General features: G+C 54.0%; 10 protein-coding genes across 10 annotated transcripts; 5 read left to right on the top strand and 5 right to left on the bottom strand.

Moving 5' to 3' along the window:
• Positions 1 to 200: 200 nt before the first annotated feature.
• On the top strand, positions 201 to 3,871 carry CCMA1212_007853 (DNA damage-binding protein 1a; the record flags this gene model as incomplete). Its single annotated transcript, XM_073705014.1, has 3 exons — positions 201 to 360; positions 422 to 3,512; positions 3,572 to 3,871. Exons 1-3 carry the CDS (start codon positions 266 to 268, stop codon positions 3,869 to 3,871), a joined length of 3,486 nt encoding a protein of 1,161 aa, XP_073556380.1. The 5' UTR covers positions 201 to 265.
• Positions 3,872 to 4,397: 526 nt separating this feature from the next.
• Positions 4,398 to 5,383, top strand: CCMA1212_007852 (Cytochrome b-c1 complex subunit Rieske; the record flags this gene model as incomplete). Its single annotated transcript, XM_073705013.1, has 3 exons — positions 4,398 to 4,692; positions 4,881 to 4,969; positions 5,051 to 5,383. 3 exons carry the CDS (start codon positions 4,398 to 4,400, stop codon positions 5,381 to 5,383), a joined length of 717 nt encoding a protein of 238 aa, XP_073556379.1.
• Positions 5,384 to 5,925: 542 nt separating this feature from the next.
• CCMA1212_007851 (T-complex protein 1 subunit alpha) lies at positions 5,926 to 7,809 on the bottom strand (the record flags this gene model as incomplete). Its single annotated transcript, XM_073705012.1, has 3 exons — positions 5,926 to 7,452; positions 7,581 to 7,666; positions 7,722 to 7,809. The coding sequence occupies 3 exons, from the start codon at positions 7,807 to 7,809 to the stop codon at positions 5,926 to 5,928; spliced, it is 1,701 nt and encodes a 566-aa protein (XP_073556382.1).
• Positions 7,810 to 8,522: 713 nt separating this feature from the next.
• Positions 8,523 to 10,254, top strand: CCMA1212_007850 (Putative proline-tRNA ligase; the record flags this gene model as incomplete). The annotated part of the gene is made up of 2 exons (XM_073705011.1): positions 8,523 to 8,956; positions 9,012 to 10,254. 2 exons carry the CDS (start codon positions 8,523 to 8,525, stop codon positions 10,252 to 10,254), a joined length of 1,677 nt encoding a protein of 558 aa, XP_073556381.1.
• A 222-nt stretch (positions 10,255 to 10,476) lies between these two features.
• Positions 10,477 to 11,649, bottom strand: CCMA1212_007849 (Lysine acetyltransferase; the record flags this gene model as incomplete). Its single annotated transcript, XM_073705010.1, has 1 exon — positions 10,477 to 11,649. One exon carries the CDS (start codon positions 11,647 to 11,649, stop codon positions 10,477 to 10,479), a length of 1,173 nt encoding a protein of 390 aa, XP_073556722.1.
• A 1,706-nt stretch (positions 11,650 to 13,355) lies between these two features.
• On the top strand, positions 13,356 to 14,108 carry CCMA1212_007848 (uncharacterized protein; the record flags this gene model as incomplete). The annotated part of the gene is made up of 1 exon (XM_073705009.1): positions 13,356 to 14,108. The coding sequence occupies one exon, from the start codon at positions 13,356 to 13,358 to the stop codon at positions 14,106 to 14,108; it is 753 nt and encodes a 250-aa protein (XP_073556723.1).
• A 52-nt stretch (positions 14,109 to 14,160) lies between these two features.
• Positions 14,161 to 15,247, bottom strand: CCMA1212_007847 (uncharacterized protein; the record flags this gene model as incomplete). The annotated part of the gene is made up of 3 exons (XM_073705008.1): positions 14,161 to 14,649; positions 14,716 to 15,114; positions 15,242 to 15,247. 3 exons carry the CDS (start codon positions 15,245 to 15,247, stop codon positions 14,161 to 14,163), a joined length of 894 nt encoding a protein of 297 aa, XP_073556724.1.
• Positions 15,248 to 15,792: 545 nt separating this feature from the next.
• On the bottom strand, positions 15,793 to 17,449 carry CCMA1212_007846 (uncharacterized protein; the record flags this gene model as incomplete). Its single annotated transcript, XM_073705007.1, has 2 exons — positions 15,793 to 15,975; positions 16,058 to 17,449. The coding sequence occupies 2 exons, from the start codon at positions 17,447 to 17,449 to the stop codon at positions 15,793 to 15,795; spliced, it is 1,575 nt and encodes a 524-aa protein (XP_073556725.1).
• Positions 17,450 to 18,151: 702 nt separating this feature from the next.
• CCMA1212_007845 (uncharacterized protein) lies at positions 18,152 to 19,334 on the top strand (the record flags this gene model as incomplete). The annotated part of the gene is made up of 4 exons (XM_073705006.1): positions 18,152 to 18,244; positions 18,307 to 18,591; positions 18,683 to 19,009; positions 19,071 to 19,334. 4 exons carry the CDS (start codon positions 18,152 to 18,154, stop codon positions 19,332 to 19,334), a joined length of 969 nt encoding a protein of 322 aa, XP_073556557.1.
• A 1,061-nt stretch (positions 19,335 to 20,395) lies between these two features.
• CCMA1212_007844 (uncharacterized protein) lies at positions 20,396 to 22,620 on the bottom strand (the record flags this gene model as incomplete). Its single annotated transcript, XM_073705005.1, is given in 6 exon segments — positions 20,396 to 20,578; positions 20,668 to 20,845; positions 20,997 to 21,100; positions 21,203 to 21,585; positions 21,910 to 22,083; positions 22,098 to 22,620. The coding sequence occupies 6 exon segments, from the start codon at positions 22,618 to 22,620 to the stop codon at positions 20,396 to 20,398; spliced, it is 1,545 nt and encodes a 514-aa protein (XP_073556558.1).
• Positions 22,621 to 23,344: the final 724 nt, after the last annotated feature.

The raw sequence follows: 23,344 nt of genomic DNA, 5'->3' as shown, positions 1-23,344 counted from the left end.
GGGCACCACCCCGCTAAAAGTGGCTTACCGCCCCGCCAAACGAGCCTCGAAACCCCCATCCAGGGTGCTAGAAGCCGCTGACATATCGCTCCAGCGCTATCTCCGATAGGTGGTAACCAGCCCGGCTGCGATGCTTGCCTTGACGCAATAGCTCTTGGAAGCTTCACCTCATCCTTGGGCGATTCCACCATTTCATGTAGCCTGGGCCAAAGCAGAATCGACCCGACGACACTCCTGTCTTTGGCAAGCAACCCTCTCCTCCACAATGGCATACGTCGCGCCAGTCCACAAGCCCACGAGCATCAGGCACGCCCTGCGCATCCGGTTTCTGTCGCCGGATATCGAGGACTTGGTCGTTGCGTGAGTGTCTGAGCTGCCTGATTGTCTGCGTACGACGTGCTCACTCGTGTTCGATGTACAGGAAAGCAAACCGATTGGAGATATGGCGAGTCCACGAAGAAGGCATGACGTGCCTCCACACAAAGGTCATCCACGGCACTATAGACATGCTCCAGCGGCTGCAGCCCAAGGACTCTGCTACGGACCTTCTCTTCATCGGCACCGACAGGCTGCAATACTTCAATCTAGCCTGGAACCCCGAAACAAACCAGCTGGATGCAGTCGAGCAGACAATAGAAGACACAGCAGAGCCGTATATGCGGCAGTCGCAGAGCCAGAACAGGTGTCTGGTTGACCCGACGGGCAAGTTCATGGCGATGCACCTGTGGGAGGGAGTGCTCAACGTCTTTCGCCTGCGGATACGCAAGGGTTTGACCACGAAGCTTGAAGGACTCGACCAGGTCCGATTGACTGAGCTGTGGATGAAGGCGAGCACGTTCTTATACAGTCGAACTGGCCACCCGACAATCGCGTTTCTGTACAAGAACCAGCTCGACCGCGAAGAAGCTCGGGTAGCCGTTTACCGACTGACAGAAGACGATAAGCCCGGTGTTTCGTCCAAGTTTGATCCCCAAAAGAACCGGGATTTTGAACAAGTCATTCTGGACCCTTATGCATCAATGCTGATACCTGTTCCCGTATACGAAGAAAAGCGATATCACGTCCGCAACAATGAGGGAGCTAGGGCACATTTGGGTGGCCTCCTCGTGGTTGGGGAGACGCTGCTCACATACTTTGACAGCCTCACATACTCAAGCGTATGCTCCGGCCTTGCGGAGCCCAAGATTTACGTTGCCTGGGCCGAGTACGATGGGACGCGTTACTTCTTGGCTGACGACTACGGCCGCCTGGACTTGTTGGAAATCAAGACCACCAATGAGTCGACAGGGGTGGTCGTGACAGGCATGGAAGTCCACCCGTTTGCTTTTGAGGATTTAAGTCGATACACGTCAAGAGCATCCAGCTTGGTTTATATGGGAAACAATCTCCTCTTTATTGGATCACATCATGGCGACTCCCAGCTACTACGCATCGACATCGAAACCCAGCAAATGACTCTTCTCAAGGTACTACCAAACAACGCACCCATCATGGACTTTACCATCATGGATCTGGGAAACAGAGAGGGAGACGCACAGTCAGGCAACACCTTTTCATCCGGGCAGGCGAGGATCGTGGCTGGCTGTGGCGCTTATCAAGATGGAAGTCTACGCAGCATCCGCAGCGGTGTTGGCTTAGACGACCGTGGCCTCCTGGACGAGTTTCAAGGCACCAGAGGCCTATTCACACTGCGATCCGTGGACTCGGAGAAAGTCGATACTGTTGTTGTATCCACCCTTGCCGGAACTCGAGTCCTACGATTTGAGCCTGACAATATTGAGGAAGTGTACTCGTTTCAGGGAATGGATCTCGAAGCGGAAACTCTCTTGGCTGCCAACCTGCCAAACGGCCAGCTGTTGCAAATAACCCCCCAGGTTGTCACTCTCCTGGACCCCGAAAGCGGGACTACATTATGCTCATGGCACTCGCCGGAAGGCAAACTCATCACGGCGGCGTCTGCCAATACGAAGTGGGCTTTGCTGTCAATAGATGGATCCTTATTGGTCTCGTTGAACCTCCTTGACGGCCTCAAGGCAGTCGTGCAAGATGCCTCGGAAAATCCTGTATCTGGGCAGCCCGATCAGATTTCCTGCATACATGCGGCGCGCGATCCGCCAGACTTTGGCGTGGTGGGATGGTGGGCTTCCGGTACCATATCAGTCGTGGATCTGGCGACTTTGACGCCACTCCACGGTGAACCGTTGAGGCAGACAGACGACAGTGCTTCGGTCCCACGAGATGTGGCGCTGGTCCAGCTACACCCGCCGGATATCTCCGGCCCAACATTGCTCGTGGCATTGGAGGATGGTAATGTCATCAGCTTCAATGTCTCCCTCAAGGGATTTTCAATATCAGGGAGGAAGACGGTCACGCTGGGAAGCGGTCCAGCTCGATTGCACGTTCTGCCACGGCCGGATGGAATCTGCAACGTGTTTGCGACCACGGAGCATGCCAGCCTGATTTATAGCTCGGAGGGGCGTATTGTCTACTCGGCGACGACGGCTGATGATGCGACATTCGTGGCCCCTTTTGATTCGGAAGCCTTTCCAGACTCCATCGTGCTATCAACGGATGAGCATATTAGGATCTGCCATGTTGATAACGAAAGGCTTACGCACGTGAAATCTCTCCCGATGCACGAAACGGTCCGCCGTGTAGCTTATGCACCAGGCTTGAAGGCCTTTGGACTGGGATGCATAAAGAAGGAGCTAGTAGACAACGAAGAGGTCGTCACGAGCACCATCAGACTGGTTGACGAGATCATCTTTCAGGAACTGGGACAGCCCTTTGAGCTGAACGCCTCTGCGTCACTGGAGCTGGTCGAGTGCGTAATCCGTGCCGAGTTGCCCGATAGCAACGGCAATATGGCTGAAAGGTTCCTAGTTGGCACAAGCTTCGTCGCAGATCCCGGCACAGACGAAGCTGGAGAGACAAGGGGTAGAATCGTGGTTCTCGGCGTGGATGAATCGCGGCAGTTGTATCAGATCGCATCGCACAACCTGAAGGGTGTATGTCGTTGTCTGGCTATGCTGGACGACTACATTGTCGCCGGGCTGAGCAAGACGGTGGTTGTTTACAGCTACGCCCAAGAGACGTCGACGGCCGCCAGCTTGAAGAAAGTGGCGTCATACCGCCCATCCTCATTCCCAGTCGACCTGGATATTTCTGGGAACATCATCGGTGTTGGTGACCTCATGCAGTCCCTTACGCTCCTCGAGTTTACGCCAGCTCAGGATGGTAAGAAGGCGAAGCTGGAGGAGAAAGCACGTCATTATCAACAGGCCTGGACCACGTCAGTCTGCGCCCTGGATGAAACCAGGTGGCTCGAGGCAGATGCTCAGGGAAATGTCATTGTGCTCAGACAAAGGCAGGAAGCGCCTACGGAGCAAGACCGCAGTCAGCTGGAGGTTATCAGCGAGTTCAACATTGGGGAGCAGATCAACCGGATTCGGAAGCTTCAGGTGGCACCTGGCGAAAACGCCATTGTGGTACCAAAGGCGTTTTTGGGCTCGGTAAGTGCTGTTCTTTGTCTACTTTGCAGTGGGAGCCGAAGCTGACGATTAAACCACAGATTGAAGGCACGCTGTATCTGTACGGCGACATTGCTCCGAAGTACCAGGACCTGCTCATGACGTTCCAATCACGGTTGCAGGGGTACATCCAGACACCTGGAAACCTGTCCTTTGACCTTTGGCGGGCGTTCAGGAACCAGGCTAGAGAGGGCGAGAGCCCTTACAGGTTCGTAGACGGCGAGATGATAGAGAGGTTCCTGGACCTGAACGAGAGCCAGCAGGAGCTGGTTTGCGAGGGGCTGGGCCCGAATGTCGAGGACATGCGGAACCTGATTGAAGAGCTGAGGAGAATGCACTGAAGCTGACGGGTGATGTGCTTGGGAACGAAGGATTTATGTATAAATGATGGATATGGGCGACGGCAATATGAATTGATCACGGAAATGGATTACATAGAATAAGGGGCTCTTGATTTAGCCTACCTATACTGCTTGATGCGTCGAAATTGGATTGAATCCGACTTGTTTGCTTTTTTGTATCAATGGCACCTTTCTCATAATCATGACCATGATTACCATCTTCTTTCTTTTTATTCAACTCATCACCGTGACGAGCTTCAATTGTTTACAGAGCTCTTCTTGCCCATCAGTCGATCTCTAGCGGAACAGACCGGGATGCCGAAGCTGCCGACGAATCAGCGCGCAGCAAATTCCACCTTAGCTGACCAAATGGCAGCCTCAGGCCACCACCCAAAAAACCGGATCCCAAAACATTTCGGCAATCATCACCACTCAGCCTTAGCCCGAAAGCTGGAAAGGCAGAACGAAAAGACCTCACAAAACCTCAACCCGCCCACCTCCGCTCAACACACGACCAAAGCACGCAATGGCGCCTCTCGCAACTGCCACCCGCCTGTGCCTGCGCTCGGCCACGGCCGCCACCAAGCCCGCCGCCGTGCGCGCGCTGAGCTCGACTGCGGCTTGCCAGGCCGGCGACGCCGCCGGGGCTACGACGTACAGCAGCCCGTTCAAGCTCAAGGGCGAGAGCAAGGCCAACCAGGTGCCCGACTTTGGAAAGTACATGTCCAAGGGCAACGAGACGACCAACAAGCTGTTTAGCTACTTCATGGTTGGCACCATGGGTGCGATTACGGCTGCCGGAGCGAAGAGCACTGTTCAAGGTGGGTTTCTACCGGAGCGGGATATTGGAAGGGGGGGATATGATATGGTGGAGGGGAGGGATCGGGGTGATCGGGATGAGCTGGGAATGGATGCTAGAGGGCCATTGAGGCGTTGCAGGAGCTGGAATGGAGCAATTGGGTTGTGTTTTTCGTTGCATGCTTGGAAGCTAACGTGGGGTTTTCTGCAGAGTTCCTCGTCAACATGTCTGCCTCCGCCGACGTTCTGGCCATGGCCAAGGTCGAGGTCGACCTGAACACCATCCCTGAGGGCAAGAACGTGAGCACACCCACCCCGAAGCGACATCCTCCACCAAACCACAAGCCGTGACTAACCTATGTCCCCCACCCCCCTCCACAGGTCATCATCAAATGGCGCGGCAAGCCCGTCTTCATCCGCCACCGAACCCAGGACGAGATCGAGCAGGCCAACAAGGTCAACGTCGCCTCCCTGCGCGACCCCCAGGCCGACGAGGACCGTGTCAAGCGCCCCGAGTGGCTCGTCATGCTCGGCGTCTGCACCCACCTGGGCTGCGTGCCCATCGGCGAGGCTGGCGACTACGGCGGCTGGTTCTGCCCCTGCCACGGCTCGCACTACGACATCTCCGGCCGGATACGCAAGGGCCCCGCGCCGCTCAACCTCGAGATTCCCGAGTACGACTTCCCCGAGGAAGGCAAGCTTGTCATCGGTTAAGGGATGTGTCTGTGTGTGTGTGTGTGTGAAGATGCACGAGGGGATTTAGGGGAGACTGTCCTATCGCAGACGATGTAACAGTACTTGGGCGGGAACAAAATCGGCGAACGAGACGGACAGCTCCTGAAGAAGAAAGAAGAAGTACATAATTCGTCTTGGGATGATAAAACAACCGACAAAAGCATAGATTTTCCTCTTGGGGGCGGTCAAGTCTATTGGTGGGGATCGAAGCGTGGTGGAAGCGGATGGATGGGTTTGGTTTGGAACCAAGATATGGATAAGACGGCGTGTCTCACGTTTTTGCTGGGAATGGGATGCGCCGACAACTTCCCTTGTTTCTTAGACGTGAGCCATGTGCAGCATTGTATGAATAAAAATCATTCTTATAAAAGACTGCTCCTCAGCACTAGAGGACAATGAGGACATCACGGTGAGTGTGGCAACAAAAAAGGAGAACACAGCTTGTAGCCAAAGTATTATAGACAGAGTACAGGTATTTTAGATATCTTTTTGTCTATTCGCACCAACGTCCCATTCCCAGATCAGTGTCCGTGGCCATCGTCCTCGGCGGGCTGCTCCGGATCCAGCTTGATCAGCGTGTCAATCCGCATGATGCTGATGCAAGCCTCGACGGCACTCTTTAGCTGCCGGACCTTGCTTATGCTGGGCTCCAGCACGCCGAGCTTGATCTCGTCAACGACGCGGCCCTTGGTGAGGTCCAGGCCGTAGTTCTTGTACCCCTTCTTCTTGGCAATCGTCTTCTCGTCCTCATTGGCGTCGCCCTCCTGGATGCGTTGTGACAGGGCGTGCCTGGAGCGCAACTGGGCGACGAGCTCGGCGGCGTCCTTGGCCGCGTTGACGGCGAGCGTCTTGGGGATGATGAGCAGGGACTGGGCGAACTCGCCAATGGCCAGCTGCTCGCGAGATCCGACGGTGCCGGCGAATTCCTCGAGGTAGATGTGCAGGGCCGTCTCGACGGCACCGCCACCGGGGACGATGCTGCCGCTCTCGAGCGTCCGCTTGACGGCGCACAGAGAGTCGTGGACTGATCGCTCAATCTCGTCGAGAGAGTACTCGTTGGGTCCTCGCAGGATGACCGAGGCCGAGGAGTGGGCCTTGGTGCCCTTGATCAGGATGCACTCGTCGTCCGAGATGCGCTCCTGGAAGACCTCCTCGGCATGGCCCAGGTATGAGGGGTCAAACTTCTCGTCACCGTTCAGGTCGGAGAGCGTGCTCAGCAGAGTGCCGCCGGTGGCCTTGGCAATTCGCCTCAGGTCCTCCTTCTTGCATCTCCTGACACCCATGGCGCCCTTCTCAACCATCATCTTCAACACCATGTCGTCGATACCCTTGGTGGTAAGGATGACGTTGGCGCCGGCCTTGAGGATCATCTCCACCCTCTCGATGATCATGCCGGACTCACGAGCACGGATGGCCTCGAGCTGCTGGGGGTCGTCGACGGTGATCTGGACGCCGAGCTTCATCCTCTCCTTTTGCAGGTTCATGTCCAGAAGGGCAATCTTGGCATCCTGGACACGCGTGGGCATGGCCTGAGAAGCAACTGTGCAGTTGAGGGCATAGCCCTTGACCAGGACCGACTCGAGAGCGCTCTTGCCGTGCGCCTTGAGCAGGTTGACGGCCTTGACGGGGTATTTGGCCTCGTTCTTGTTGTTGGTGGTCTTGACCGCCTGGATGGCGTCGACGACCAGGTCGGCGAAGAAGTCGGAGTCGGCACCGATGATCTTGCTGGACATGGACGTCTTGGCAATGTTGAGGAGGGATTCCCGGCCGAGGTTATCGACCTTGATGCTGACGTTCTCGTTTAGGTACTTGATGGCCTCCCGTAGGGCGAGTCGGTAGCCCGTGATGATGGTGGTGGGGTGGATGCGGTTCTTCATCAGCTCGTTGCCTCTCCGGAGCAGCTCGGCGGCGATCAGGACGACGGATGTGGTGCCATCGCCAACCTCCTTGTCCTGCTGCTGGGCCAGGTCCACCAGGATCTTTCCGGCGGGATCTTCGACGTCGAGAAGGGTGAGGATCGTAGCGCCATCGTTTGTTACCGTGACGTCCTGTTTACAGCAACAATGGATGGTAAGCAAGCTGTCGTGATGTGATTCCGAGTTGCTTCGTCAATGCGGAATAGGGGGGGGGATAGCTGCAGAGTCTCCATCGAGGGGCAGTCGGTGTATGTACTCACGCCAATGTCGTCAACCATCATCTTATCGAGGCCGCTGGGGCCGAACGAGCTCTTCACCACATTGGCAATGGCTTGTGTCGCCAGCACTGCGCCTGTTAGCCCATCGACCCTGTCCAGCTCATCGGCAGCAGTCCAACGCACCGTTTTGGTCTCGAATATCGGATCCGGAAATCTTCTGGCCGCCCAGGAAAAGGGTGCCGTTCCGCGGCTGCTCAAACAGGGCTGCCATGACTGTAGCTGCGGTATAATCCACCCGACCGTTGCTGCGTTGGTTCAAACAGACAGGTGCTGGTCAACAAGACAAAAGGAGTGGTGGAGGTTGAAGGTTCCAGAATCGACAACTTCTGCCTTGTCTCCAATCTTGGCCCTGGCTTACCTCTCCGAGCTGCGAAGCTCATGTAATGGCGGCACTTGTCCCGCCTGCCCCTCGACTTTTTTGTCGGAAGCACACATTGTTCCAGCTCCGGCGCCGCGACCCGACCACGAGCCACCGCACGCCTGAGCAGCGGCCGGACAGCGGCCACGCAGCGCCTGGGCGACGCCTCCCACAGCGCTGGCAGCCCCTCCAAGCGCCCGACGTTCCAGCGCCCGCGAGCCCTGATTGGGCGCTGCTCAGGGGACGTTGGAAATTCCCTGCCGTGCCCCTCCTTTTTTTTTGCGAGGAGGGACAGCCGGACTGATAGCGGGGCAGCCCGAGACAGGACTGCCCTGGAAGTATTGAATCTCTCGTGACTCTCTTTTTTCCGGCCGACTGACTCCCATTCTTTCTGTTGCGCCTCTGCACAGTGAGTCAAAGACCTGAAGTTGCCGCTGCCGCCGGGACGAGCTCTCTGTCATACTCACGGCCATATAGTTACAGGTAAGCCTCTGTTTTGGGAGTCCTCCATACGCAAGAGTCACTGCAAGCTCACCAACACGGCAGACAGGAAAACGAGTTACACGATGGAGAACGCCGCCGACCAGCCCAAGGAGCCCTCCAAGAGCGCCCTCAAGAAGGCCGAGAAGCAGGCCAAGATGGCTGCCGACAAGGCCGCAAAGGCCGCCAAGCAGGCTGCGCTCCCCATTGTGGGCGGCAAGAAGACGGACGACATCATCGGCATCACCGTCACCAAGGCTGAGAACTTCCCGGCCTGGTACCAGGAGGTCGTCCTCAAGGGCGAGATGGTCGAGTACTACCAGGAGATCTCGGGCTTCTTCGTCCTGCGCCCGCTGTCCATGCACATCTGGAACGTGATCCGAAAGTGGTTCCAGGAGCGCATCGAGTTGATGGGCGTGGAGGAGACCAGCTTCCCCATGTTCCTCTCGTCCAAGTCTCTGGAGAAGGAGAAGGACCACGTCGAGGGCTTTGCGCCTGAACTGGCCTGGGTGACGAAGGCGTACGTATTCCATGATTTGAAAATTGAAAGAGACACGCATACTGACTCCTGCCAGTGGTGACAAGGATCTCGAGGTCCCCGTCGCTATTCGTCCCACCTCCGAGGCCGTCATGTACCCCTACTACGCCAAGTGGATTCGCAGCCACCGCGATCTTCCCCTCCGACTGAACCAGTGGAACTCGGTTGTTCGATGGGAGGCCAAGCAGACCACCCCCTTCCTGCGAACAAGAGAATTCCTCTGGCAGGAGGGCCACACTGCTCATCTGACCGAGGAGCTTGCCGGAAAGGAGTTTCTGGAGATCCTGGAGCTGTATGCCGGTGTTTACGAGCAGCTCCTGGCTGTCCCCGTTGTCCGAGGACGAAAGACGGAGAACGAGAAGTTTGCGGGTGGTTACTACACAACCACTGTCGAGGGCTACATTCCCTCCAACGGACGCGGTATCCAGGGTGCCACGTCTCACTGCCTGGGACAGAACTTCAGCAAGATGTTCGACATTACTGTTGAAGACCCCGCCAACAAGGGCTCCCACATTCACGTCTGGCAGAACTCGTGGGGTCTGTCCACCCGTGTCATCGGTGTCATGATCATGGTGCACGGTGACGACAAGGGTCTCGTCCTTCCCCCCCGCATTGCCAAGACCCAGACCATTCTGATTCCCGTCGGCATCAACAAGAACACAACCCCGGAGGACAGGAAAAAGCACGAGGAGCAGCTGGATGGCATCCGGGATACCTTGCGCAAGGCCGGCGTCCGCTCCGAGTCCGACTGGAGAGAGGGCTACACCCCTGCCTGGAAGTTCAACGACTGGGAGCTCAAGGGTGTTCCTCTGCGAATCGAGTTTGGCCCCAAGGACGCTGCCAAGGAAGTCGTCAGCTGGGCGCGACGAGACACCGGCGAGAAGGGCACCATCCCCATTGCCGAGGTCGCCACCAAGGTTCCCGAGCTCCTGGAGACTATTCAGGCCGACATGTACGCCAAGGCCGAGAAGTCGTTCCGCGAGCACCGCCTGCAGATCACCAAGTGGGACGATGTCCTCCCGTCTCTGGACAACAAGAACGTTGTCCTGATCCCCTTCTGCGGCGACGGCAAGTGCGAGGACCGCATCAAGGAGCTCACCACTCGCGAGGACACCCAGCCCGACGTTCCCGAGAGCCAGAAGCTCCCCTCGATGGGCATGAAGAGCTTGTGCATTCCTTTCGAGCAGCCCGAGGGCATCGTTGCGGGCGAGACGGAGTGTCTCAACCCCGAGTGCCAGCGCAAGGCGCAGTTCTGGACCATGTTTGGTAGAAGTTACTAGAAGTGCGAGATGGATGATGGTGCATAGAAGGAGTTGGTGTGTAAATGGGCGGTTCACGTATACCGCTTGTGATTTGGGATGCGATTTGATACTCACAGGGCGAGAAGATGCAGAGGGATAAAATACTAAACGATGTTCATGATTTCCATTTCTATATTGGTCTTTTTGTTTTCTTTCCCTTTGTGAGCGTATCTTTACATCTATATCCAATTCTATGTCCCACTAGCACCACTCGAATCGCTCGTTGGCAACCCAGTCCAAGTCTTCCGTCGACCCCTCGCCAAACCAGTTCAAGCTAGCCAAGTTCTTGTCTTGTCTTACAACAAATGTGGTCTGAAACTCCGTAGCAGCCTCGGCGACCTTTCGGACTCTGGCGTTGGGATTCCAAATTTCGACCTTGGAGCATTTCCAGTCCTTGGCCTCCTTCTCCGCGACACGGAAGATGCCCACAACTGCCTCGGAGAGCTCCGCGTCTGAGATGCTTTCGTCCTCAATCACGAAGCGGAGGAAGCTCAAGAGGTTCTTCTCCGGCTTCTCAGGGCCTCCATAGTGATTCCTCTCGAACCAAGCCCAGACACGAGATCCCGTTGAGGGAGAAGTGTAAAGGGCGCCATGAACAGAGGGTTTCCTGCCAAACGCAGCATTGCAAATGAAGCTCTCCCGGTAGAAATGCCACTGCAAAGCATCTAGGTCCGGGATAACAGCGACCCTAACCTTTGACGGGTCCGCGGAATTAGGCTTTGCAATCTCCTTGCGTAAAAGCTCCTCGTCTCTCTCCGCAAGTTGAGCAAGATGCTCTTCGCCGAGAAGCGTAACGTTGCTCGAAGGATCCGGTTCCGGGGGATTTTCTCGCACGCGGTACTCGATCTGCGTGTTCTCGAGGGGGATCCAGCCGTGTTTCGCGTAGAATTGCTTGCCGATGTCTGAAAAGAGGACGGAAAAGGCCGGTTCGCCCGTCTCGCGGTGCTGACCGGCCATGTAGCCCCTCAACAGCTCCATCATCTTGCCCGCGTACCCCCTCCCGCGAAAGGCCTTGTTGGTGAAGACGCTCGCGACGCCGTACGCCCAGACGTCGCGCACCGCTCCGTCGGCGGCGGCGGGGTCCCGGACGAGGGCGCGCTTGCGCAGGGTCTCGCAGGCGGCGAGGACGGGACGCTCACCGCCGTCTTGGAGGGGGGAGGCGGAGTCTGTGAGGATCCAGTTGGTGATGCCGCCGTTGCGGGCGAGGGGGATGGAGAGGAGGTATTCCTCGCGCTCGAGGTAGGCGGGGACGGTGAGGCTGTTGCCCCATTCTGTTTGGTTGTAGAGCCAGGTGCGGGTGCGTTCTTGGGGGGTCGGGTTGGTGAGGGTGATGGTTGGGGAGGTGGAGGGGGGGAGTGAGGCGGAGGCTGACATGGTAGCTGGTGGTATGTATGTATGTATGTACCACTGAGTGGAAGGGAGTTGATGTGGGTTGTGTGAGATTGTGTGTCGGTGTGAGTGAGATTGACTTGAGTGGTGATGGTTCCGTTGGTGTATTGCAGCAAGGTGGTGAGTGGGTGAGAGTCTTGAAGTGTGTACTACGTGGTACGATGGTACTCTCCCCCCCTGTTCTAGACTCAGGTACTGGATACTGTACTTACCGAAGGGGAAAGGAAGAAGAAGGAGAAGGAGAAAAGAAGGAAAAGACTAGCTTGTCGTATCGAGGTAGAGAAAAGTGTCTCATATCGTGAGGTGCTAGTCATTCGAGATGCTAAAGAAGAGTCCAGAATATGCTATTGGTCCGTTGGAAGCAGTGCTGCAGATACCCCGCTGCTTCGGAGAGGTCACGGTGAGACAAAACCGGCAGTATAGGCCGAGAGGCTCGTGTGGGTTTGCCAACGTTCGCGAAAGGTACATATCCGGCGTCTTATATTATTCGACTCATCCCAGGTGAAAACATCTTGGGCATACAACTGAAGACAAGATGAGCGTTAGGGATGAAAGGGGCATTTGTAGCAGTATGGAATAAGTAGGTGATAAGATATGTGACTGCTAGACTGTTGCAGTAACGATACTGGAGTTGGAGTACGTTGGATACGTGTGAAGACGATTTCTGTTGGATTGCCGCGGCCTCGATTCGTACATTTGACTTTGATTGTTTTCGATTTGGACCTGCGACGCAATCGTGGTCTCTGTATCTGGTCCACGGGATACCTTAGTATAATGTAGATACCGCAGCTTGGTACATGCCATACCTTGAGAAGCACAGAAGCCGCCGGGAACATGTACTTTCTTACCCCATACGTTTTGCTTACTCCACGCTGGTATTACCCCAGAATCTGTAGTCAGAAGACAAAGGCGTGTATTAGTAGGATCATGATTGGCATGGCTGACGTGCAGTTTTCTTGCATTGAAGCCTTTCATTGGCTAGCTTTCATCTTGCATTGCTGAAAGGGTTCAAACGTCAGATGGCGTCAGGTAGATCAGATTGCTGGATAAATGAGATGTGCTCATCAACACGTGCTTCGGACGCTGTGCAAGGAACGTCCGATTGCTCGACATCCCACTCACAATACGTGGAACTTGTGAACACACAATTCTTTCTTCCAGATTATTACAATGCTCACACGATCACCTATTCGCATACTGAGCCGAATGATTTTGGTCCTGAATATGCATGTACCTTGATTACGGTGTAGAGCATCAAGCTGCGTTGTCGATCCCACATGCGCTTACAGATGCTGCCCATATGAGGAGATGCTCAGCACACACACAAGCACCCAGCTGATGACTGCATGCTACGGCTTTGATGGAAGGATCGCCAGCAGCCCTATGCCGGTCTCGGCAGATGAAAGTGTATCCAGTCTGGGGCTGACGTGTTGGCAGTATCTCTTTCGCCTTGTCTGAGACGAACGACACTCGAGGCTCAAACGATTGAAACATCCTCCATGCTCTCATGGACGCTTCTTGGAGCCCTATCTTCTTCCATCTCTCCTACTCTCTTGCGTTCACTTCAAAATCATTCATCAAGGCAGGTGCGACAAGGCAATCCGCAGAGCTTAAAGTAGCAATACTGTCATAGTGGCCAAGCCATTACTCCGTATAAGGCACCGTCCCATGCAGCAAAGGAATCCGATGCAATGGAACGCAGTCCACCCTCCGACTCAATCCTCGACCCAACGAATATACATGGCTCAGCAGGTCCAGGACTAGAGCTCATCTTCTCCAACGCCAGAGCTTCCGCAGACTATCGAGACGGGGGTTCGAACCTCAACCAGTCCAGTCTCTATCCAAGCCTCCCCCAAAGCACAATCTTCGACGCCGAATTCTGGCAAGACAACGTCCCCCTGCTCATCCAGAACAACGTCGCCGTCCAATCCGCAAACCTGGCCGTCCTCATCCTCATCTTTGCCCAGTCCGCAGCCGGCCTGGGCACCAACCACTACGGCAAAGCCCTCTGGCACTACGGCCGCGCCCTGCAACTCGTCCGAGAAACAAGCATAACCCAAGAAAGCCTCCGGCCAGCCATCCTCTGCTGCATGTTCTTTGTCATCTTCGAGATTTTGAACGGGGACACCAGAAGCGCAGAGTCGCACCTGTGGAATGGGGAGAATATGCTCTTGGAGCTGCAGCGCTTGGAGTCGAGACGACGCAGAGGCATTGATCTGGGCTCGAGTGGGGATTTGGACGATGGTGATGGCAATGGTCAGGGGGGTTTGAGAAGGGAATTGCCGTGTGCGCTGCAGTTTCTGATTCTGCAGAGCGATGAGCCGAATCTCAACTTTGAAAGGGCTGGGTATTTGGAGGCGTTTATCCAGATGGCTACGAGCCCGGATCGCGTGCCTAAACTCACGGCTGGAGGGTATTCAGATGAATTGACTGCGGCGGATTGATGAGGCCGAATGCGGCCGAACACCCATCATCAAATCATTAGCTTAGGGCAGCTTAATCCATCATGATGATGATCTTTGCAAAGTGTTTCTTGTCTTCCAGCCTCTTGAATGCTTCTTTCACCTCCTTCAAGCCAAAAGTAACGTCGTCAATGGCTGGCTTAAGGTCATGACGCTCGACGAATCGAACCATATCTTGCAACATGCCTCTCGTTCCCACGCAAATACCCCGGAGAACCACAGCCCTGAACAAGACCTGAAAGACATCTGGCTTCTCAACGCCGAAACCCCCGGAGGCGCCGGTGACGCAAACAACACCGTTGACCTTGGTTGCCGACATGGATTCATCGAGTGTGGCATACCCGCCCGTGTCGACAACAAAATCGACACCTCTTCCCTTGGGAGTGAAGGATCGTGCAACCTGTCCCCAATTTGTGGTCGATCTGTAGTTGATGACATGCTTGGCACCAAGGGTCCGGAGCCGCGTCGCCTTCGCGTCTGTGCTTGTTGTAGCTATAACCGTCGCACCAGCAGCAACAGCAATCTAGCAAGGGAGACAGTCAGCTGTTCGCCCCCGAGAGCTAGGGTACACGTAGAATCACCAGCATACCTCAAGAGCAGCTACGCTGACCGCGCCTGTGCCTTGCACGAGTACGTAGTCACCAGGTCCAACTGCCCGCCCCAGGCTGCACATCAACGCGTTCCAGGCCGTGAGGCCAGTGCAAGTCAGCGTCGCGGCTTGCGCAAAGGACAGGTTCGTTGGCATGTGGACGAGAGCGCTTTGTCGGAAGACGCCTAGCCGTCGAAGTGTACCATCCGTTCTCTCTCCCAGCCCGGTTGCCAAGTCCTCGACTGAGGGCATGTCGTCATCAGCGTTGTTCAAAGCAATATGAGTGACAACTTTGTCGCCGGCCTTGAACGAGGTCACTGCAGAACCGACATCGACGACCACACCAGCACCATCAGAGCCGGGTATGAGGTTGTTCTTGACTGGTCCCTTAGCAATAGGCTGGAAAGCATACTGTTAGTCTCCTACCCTATGAATTCAGTAACGGTAGGAAAATGCCTACTAGGCCACCCTAGAATTCGTGAGCCTCCAAAGCATGTTTGAGCGGTGTAGAGAACTTCTTGTTTACCTTCATTATTGTGAAATCTTTTGGATTGATTGATGCGGCATGCAAGCGGACGAGCACGTCTTCGGGGCCCAGATCAAAAGAGACTGGGGTCTCGGTATATTCGAGAGAGTCAATCCCGGTCGGTGTGGGAAGAACCCATCTGCCAAAGTCGGCCGTAGTTGTGACCGGAGGCATATCGAATGAGAAGGATACAAGATGTCGCCGTAAATCGATGTGGGAGAATGCTACAGGTTGCGCTGTTCGGTGAGGCCGTTCAGTGAGCGATACCCAGGTGGTATTTATATTGTTTGTCCCCAGAGTTCCTCTTTTGCTGTATGATTCTGCATTTGCCTACCATTTGATATGCCCAAGCTTCCCACATGTTCAAATCTCAGACAACAGTGCTATTATCTGAAGTGTGGAGTGACAGTTGGTGAGGGAGGTATGTGGTGGGTTCATGTTAACCGGCGTAAAACAAACGTCTAGTAAGTAGATCCCGGAGAAATTCGGTGAAATCGAAAAGCCTTCAAAAGAGGCTTTGGCTGTGCCGGACACCATCAGGACAAAAGCATCTAGCTTGAAGTTTCCGGTGTATTATACAGCTGTGCCAATTTTTCAGACACTCGCGAATTCAGCTTTGACAGATGATCCAATAATGCAGTGAAGTGCTTCTTGGCTCTCGTAACAATCTGCACTGACTCCTGCCCCTGCATCACCTCAAGTAGGGTAGCACAGATATAACGAAGCTTCTCAGCCTGTGACAGTTTTTTTTTTTTTTTTTTCAGGAATTAGCAAACAATCACATTGCAATCCAGCCGAGTGAGTTTGAGAGCTTACCCCTGGCTCCCCGTTTGCAAGGAGAGCTTCGAGTGGAACACTTGCAACAAGGTTCAGTACTTCGTGAGCAATTTCGACCTTTTTCCAGTCAATCGACAACTGGCCATCGCTCAATCCAATCAAGCTGAGAAGCTCGACAGCTGCGAAGCGATTGAGGATCAACATGCGCAGGAAATGATACGAGAGCGCAATGTTCGTCTTCTGAATCCAGAATGCGCGTCTCTGATGCTCTTCACAAACTTTGTCGAAGTTACAGATTGTTGCCGGCGACACGAGGAATTCTGGGAGGTCATCGAGGATGCTGGAAAAGCCCAGATATGACCCCGTCAGGCTGTTCATCTGGGCGACATCCAATGATTGGCCGTTGGATGTCCGGGAATTTGCAGCCAAGAAAAGATCCAAATCAAACAGAAGGCCAAAGCCATGTCTCCAAACCTCGTGATCTTTGTGAAATCCTGCCATGAGATATTCCTCAAAGCGGCCTTCATTCTCTGGTCGATGTTGATCAAGCAGTGGTGCACACTCGGTTGCACCGAAGGCGGTGGTGAGAGGGCCTTGCAAGCGTATGTCCATGAGACCTTGTTTCGTACCGTTTAGCAAGGAAGTTGACCGGTCGGCCGAGTACAAGTACCAGAATGCGTTGCGACGCAGCTTTGCCTCGACAGGATCCAAGCCCTCGTATGAGTCCTCAACATGGAGTCGCATTTGGTACGCTAATCGAACGGCCTCGTTTATCTTATGCCACGATAGGCATGAGTTCCCCATCATTTGATAGCAGGAGGCCTGGAAGATACGTATAACAAGAGAAGCTGATGTCGGGTACGTAATGTCATATCCTAAGAAGGCATGAAGCATTGATTGTGATGATTCCAGGAACAAAGAGGGAATGGTGTCGTCTTGAGGGTATCTGTTGCAGGGGCTAATGTGGGCAACAAGTGCGCAGAGAGCCGTGGTCAAGGCATATGTTCGGACGGAAGCGACCAACTCTGGCGTCAAGGTATTTTGAGGTGGCGACATCCCCGTCATGCAAGAGGGCAGGATTAGGGATGCTTGTGAGCGAAGAGCGGCTTCGCAAATAATGGGCAGCAGTGGAAAGACAGACTCCATGTAGATGCCTATACAACTCTTGACCGTCTCTTGGGGTGTGATGCCTTCTCCTGCAATTGTTGATAGCAGGGTCTGGTGGCAGAGAGCAAGTGAACCGGTCTGGGCGACGACAAATACAGGCTCTGTTCTCCGGCCTGCAGCCTCAACAGGGCCGGAGATTCCTGGAGTGGCCAGGACATGTTGCGGCGCGCAGTCGGTATGTACAGGAGAAGCGAACCCCCTCTCCGACGCGGCTGATTCCAGAGATTGATGTCTGGGTTTGGGTCCTCTTTTCCGACGTGGCATGTGGTAGCTGCAGAGCAGGCTGGACAGCTGACAAGGAGAGCATACTGGCGACAGTTGATCGCACTACGGCATGGATTAGGCCGTCTCTTCATGTTTTCAACGTTGGCCTAGCCTCTTGAGCGGAACTTGCCTTGACTTTGCGTTGTCTGCATGAATCGCATGCTTGTTTCGGCATTGTTTTTTTTTACTGAACTCAAATCACTAGTACGAATGCACTTGCTCGATAAATGGTAGAAACTGTGACGGAACGCGCTGCAAGTGGACGAGTTTGACCTGCTCGAGTTTGTTGTGCAAGTCTCGGATTTTCTCTGACGGAGAAACCCCGAGGCAACGCATATTTTGCCGCCATTTGGCTGGGAACGAGGTTAGCCTCTTCACCTTGAATCATCAGCCTCCAACTTTCCCGCGCTAGTACCCGAGATACCAAACATGGCAAAACAACGAGTCTGTTGGCCGTCAGAGTGCCTCAACAGTGGCGTCTTTGCCATAAAGAACTTATCTACTTAGTTCATGGGGGCTTCCGTGAAGAAAGTCCGAGAATGCATTGCCGGGATGCAGCATCTGTCCGCGCCCGACCAGCCTGAGCTGTTCGAGGCACTATATAAAGGTCCGATCCTATATAGATTAAGGTAGAGAGAGCAAGGACACTCACAGTTCGCTACAAAACAAAGAAAAAAACAACTCGTGGGAAAGGTGCAAAGGATGCCTCCCAAAATCAAAGTCGCTATTGCAGGTGCGTCCGGTGCGACCGGCTCCTCGGTCATGAACGCGCTGCTGGCCACTCCTGAGAAATTTGTAAGTTGGACCATCAAGTCTTTCTACCTATGACATCGATCTGCTAATACACACTGGCATAGGAGGTGACGGCCCTGGCGCGGCCCGCATCCGTGGGCAAACAAGTCTTCGTCGAGTATGCCAAACGAGGCGTACTGGTCAAATCGGTCGAGCTCGACGGGCCACCAGACGCCGTTACCCAGGCGCTTTCCGGCATGGATGTGGTCGTATCCTGCATGACACTGCGGCAGTTGAAAGAAGAGATGGCACTCGTTACCGCAGCCCATGAGGCTGGCGTGGGTCGCTATGTGCCCAGTTTCTTTGGACCAGTTTGCCCGCCCCGAGGCGTCATGCTGGCTAGAGAGATGGTGAGTGACCGCAGGCACACTGACATAATCTAGCCTTAGACGTGGCCATCGCTATGCTGAGTTCCCTGGCTAACATAAGTTGTGATTATAGAAGGAAGATATACTAGACCATATCAAGAGACTGTACCTCCCGTACACCGTCATCGATGTTGGTTGGTGGTATCAGCTATCCTTGCCGCCTTTGCCCTCGGGTAGAATTCGCGTCAAAGAGGAGTATACCACTACGCAGATTGTTGGCGATGGCACCCACCCATGGGCACTTATGGACAATCGCGAGATAGGAAAGTATCTCGCAAGAATCATCGCCGATCCGAAAACTTTGAACAAGCAGGTTTTCTGCTATAGCGAGGTGTGGACCCAGAATGATGTGTTCAATCTCTGGGAGAGAGTTACTGGAGAGTCCATTCCACGAGACCCTGTAAGGAACAGTCTACAGTACATTTTACATTACTGATAAGCTGACCGCTAGGGCATCATAGTTAACCAAAGAGGAGATACACCGGATCATCTCGGAAGGCCAGGCCGAGATGGCCCACGACAGCCTGGAATCAGCGGCCATGCTGAAGCTCGGGATGGCACAGTACAAATATCTGCTGGGCATCCGAGGGGACGATACTCCTGAACATGCAAAGTACTTGGGATATCTTGACGCCAAGGAGCTCTATCCTGATATAGTGGCCTCTCCTCTGAAGGACTATATGAACGATTTGTTCACAGGAAAGATCAAAGCTCCCTACACTTAGGTGTATATTGGGCTAGGGTGACTCGGCAGTCTTGAAAAATCCATAGAATTCCTCATCAACTTTGTTGCTTGCTCGATCAGTTGATGCTGAATCCACAGCGTCCGTGATGCGTGCGTTGATTTAGCTATTGTTCAATGCTAAAGCCGGAGCAGGAAAATGAGCTGGCCATCCTTGCTATTGTGTTGGTGTATCGAGTATCCTCCGCCAAGTATCCAATCTTCTCACATCTACTAGGTATTCAAGCTCACGTCTTCAACAACCACGTGCCGCAACGAATGGCACAGAAACAGACACAGAATTAGGGAACGCCGACCTATGTCTCTACAAACAACTTCATCACTCAACGTAGAGTAGACCCGATGTATGCATTCACTAGATATTAGAGAAGAAAAGAGAACCCCTGAGATTCTCCATGTGCTGAGGCTTGGTAACTCGAAATGGATCATCCAATCATATGAGCTGAATACTATGCAAGGCGTTTTCTAATCCATGTTTGCATGAGTATCGTGAATTATCATTGGCCACTGCAAGAATTAGGGTTAGGATCGTAGGTCCTAGGCATATAAGGTAGCTAGTAGATGACTTGATTATTCAATGAAAACCTGCTTCTCCTTCTTCAACTGCTCTACAAAGCTGATCGGATGAGCCAGAGGGTCGTATCTTCCAGATGGGCACGGCGAACTTGGAGGACAAAGGATTACGAGTAATGCACCTGAGGATATACGGGACGCCGGGGTGCTTCAAGCGGACCTCCACAACACCTTTTGAGGGACTAAGCTTGTCCAGCAAATAGAGCGGCTGGTCACCAGCGGAAGCGGCCGCCGTCTGGACAATGGTCTGGCCTGGAGCCACGGTCCGTGACGGTTAAAACACGCATTGACTTGTGGGTGAGATGGGAGACGGTCAGCAATCTTGCACAAGCTGATCAAGGGTGTCTGGTCTGGGTTGTTGAAGAGAGGCAAGCCGACTGTTGACCTCCACAAACAAACCCTGGTGGGCTTGGTTCATGGGGCTACCTACTGATCGGTAATGGAGGGTTCCCTAGCTAAAGAGCTTTCTACCTACTGGGCTCTTCTGAGGCGAAAGGACAAAATGGGTGGCAGCTGCGGAAAGTTGGCGGTGGCATACGCCCTCTGTGGAACAGCATCCCCGTCCGTGAAACTGGGCTCCTCGAGAGCATCCAAAACCAAGCCTCTCTTGAAGAACGTGCCCAGAAGCTCATGCAGAGGGCGGTGGAAGTAAAACTAAGGTAGGGTATCCCATTCATTGTCAGGGGCTCGATAAATTTCCCTTCCACCCATCCGAGCATTGATAGGGGCGCTGCTTGGCTTACCTGGCGTGTCTCTTGTCCCACGACAAAGACGCCCTTGGAAGGCTTCACGTGGAGGTATTCGCGGATTGCTTTGCTGCGGGTGATGATCTGGTCGCCTGTCTGGGGGTCGTATGTCACCTCGACGGTGCGGGAGTAGGTGGAAGTCATGAAGACTGGGTGAAGGAGCGTAGCCACGAAGCTGAGCAGAGGAATTATCCAGCATCAGTGTTTCAAGCTCCAAGTGTAGCATTGGAATTGGATAGGAAGAGAGAGAGAGAGAGAGGAAGAGAGAGAGAGAGGAAGAGAGAGAGAGAGGAAGAGAGAGAGAGAGAGGAAGAACGATGCCTTACACGCCATCTTTTTCAAGGAGCTTCGGAAGCGCTTCAGCAAGGGGATCGAGTGTGGCCACGTCCATGAGGGCCATGTTCATGAGGACAATGTCGAAGCCACCAATCTTGGATACTTCATTAGTAGCCATACAGCATACTACGGACGGGAAAACACTTGATAAAAAAAAAAAAAAACCGCATGGACGAAAGAGGACGCAAAGCATCACCTCGGCAGCCTTCTCCACCAGGGGCACGAAATCCCCCTCCTCCGCAACGTCCAACTTGCGAAACGAAATCTTGTCGCCCGCCTGATGGCTCTCCAGGTGTCTCCTCGCCTGCTCGAGCATGCCGAAAGCGCCGTCCGTGGCAATGACGCTGGAGGCGCCGTTGTCAGCGAGCCAGCGGGCGCAGAGGCCGTTGCCCGTGGCCAGCTCCAAGGCGGCGCAGCCCTTGCTGCCGAGGGTCGGGCCAAGCAGGCGCTTGAGGGATGGCTCCTGGAGTTGTTTCCAGTATATGTTGCCCTGTCTGCCGATGCTGGAGTCCCAGAATTCGGCGTTCTTCTCCCATGTGGAGAGGGCTTCTTGAGCGAGATGAGAGGCTGACATTGTTGCTTTTGTTTGCGAGTAGTGAATGGATATTTGAATTCCTGCTTTGTTGTAGGAAAGGCGTTATAGGAGGAAGGGGCAGAGACAAGAAAGCAGCTGCTGGTTTGATTTATGCTCGTAAAGCTATTGCTCTCTCAGCCTCTCTCCATGTAAGGCGTCTGCAACTTCGCCGAATGAGTCAGTCGGCGACGCGGCCAGTTCAAAGCCTCACTGCAAGAGCGCCAATCAAAAGAGAGGCGGCGGGCGTCTTGATTAAGACTGGAGTTGCGCATTAAAAACCCCTATGCGTCTACTGAGACTATATAGCTATTCCTCTATCACCGAAGAACACATATTGGACCACGACCCGTCCATCCTTTCGTCTTGAGGGCCATTTTCTCCGTCATCTCGTGATGGCAGTCCATCTTTTTCATACACCTTGTCTGACCTGGACGCAGCTGCACCGATGATCAGTGAAGCTTGTTTGAATCTGTGCAACTCAAGGGGAAGCCTGTAATTTCTGTCTGGACAAGAATACAAGCTGCTTCCATTCTTCGCCTGGACCAGTATGCGCGCTGAACCTCCTGTTGGGAGAAATCTTCTATTGTCGAGTCCCGGATCGTTGCGTGAACGATGACCACGGAGCTCAGCTTTGCTTCGAGACTTGTGGCCCAGCAGGCATCGAGCACGGCAGTTTCTCTCCCAACGGTGAAGTCATGGTTGATTTCTCGCCCACAGAAGTCTGCAGGGGCGTTTGAAGCGAGAGCGGCGATGCGCTTGATGTTTCCATTTTCGTCAAGAAGTTGACTTGTGCAAGCTGCCCAGCGACCCCAGATGTCGGCCGCTGCCTTGTCGTTATACCCAAGGTGTTTTATTGTTGCCAGAGACACAAGCTCTTCTGGGATCGAGGCAGGGTTTGAGAGGCCTTGGTTGGCCGGAGCCTCTTTATTGCGCGGCGATGGGGATAGGCATATTTTGCGGAGGGGAGAGCAATCACAGACGAGGGCGGAAAGGAGAGGGATGGGAAAGAGAGCACATGGGCACCAGGGTAGCAATAACATTGTTGTACCCTTATCTTAAATATACTACCTTACTCTCTGCTACCATCACCAATTCCTTCTAGCCTCGCTCCTAGGTTTCGCTTCTAGATAATATCCATTCTGCTTTTAGTAAGTTCGGCACCTACTGGATGCCTCGGTTCGAGGTTCCATACACCCTTCGCGTCCAGACTTCCTTTACCTACTTGGGTAGTTTAAATTGTAAAGAACTACTACCAGATAAAGGTCTACTCACGCGGTAGTACCTTACTTCGGGGACCGTGAAGAGAGGTTGATTTCAGCCCTGTTTCTTGGTGGAGGCGCAGTCAGGGTTGTCTAGGTATGTGACAAAGGTCTAGATCTAGACAATGAGCACTTGGAGCTCGCTTGGCACCATACACTCGGTCGTAACCGCAAACACCTGAGAAATGTTCTCGAAGCAAGGCTGGCTGTAGCTTTCCAGCAAGAACCTGCCAATCTCTTTCAGCTCGCGGAGAGTCTTCGCAAGCCGTCTACAACCATCCAAGGGACGCAAACTTGGCCATCTCTGGAGGGCAAGGGCTAACATGACCAGCGTGTATCAAGCGTTCGACGCCACGATCCAAAGCCCTCCCACCACGCGCTTCAGACCCGCGGCAAATATAGCGGCTTCCCAGCCATACCGCCCTTATATGGGATGGATCTACTTTGGACAAGGAGACGACTATCCGAATGCAGAGTTACTACAATACTAGGGTGAATATCTCGA

This window comes from Trichoderma ghanense, assembly GCF_004382785.1.
Source record: "Trichoderma ghanense strain CCMA-1212 chromosome Unknown scaffold_10, whole genome shotgun sequence".
NCBI classification, from domain to species: domain Eukaryota; kingdom Fungi; phylum Ascomycota; class Sordariomycetes; order Hypocreales; family Hypocreaceae; genus Trichoderma; species Trichoderma ghanense.
Note: the sequence above shows the minus strand (reverse complement) of the source record. Positions and strands in the feature narration are given on the sequence as shown.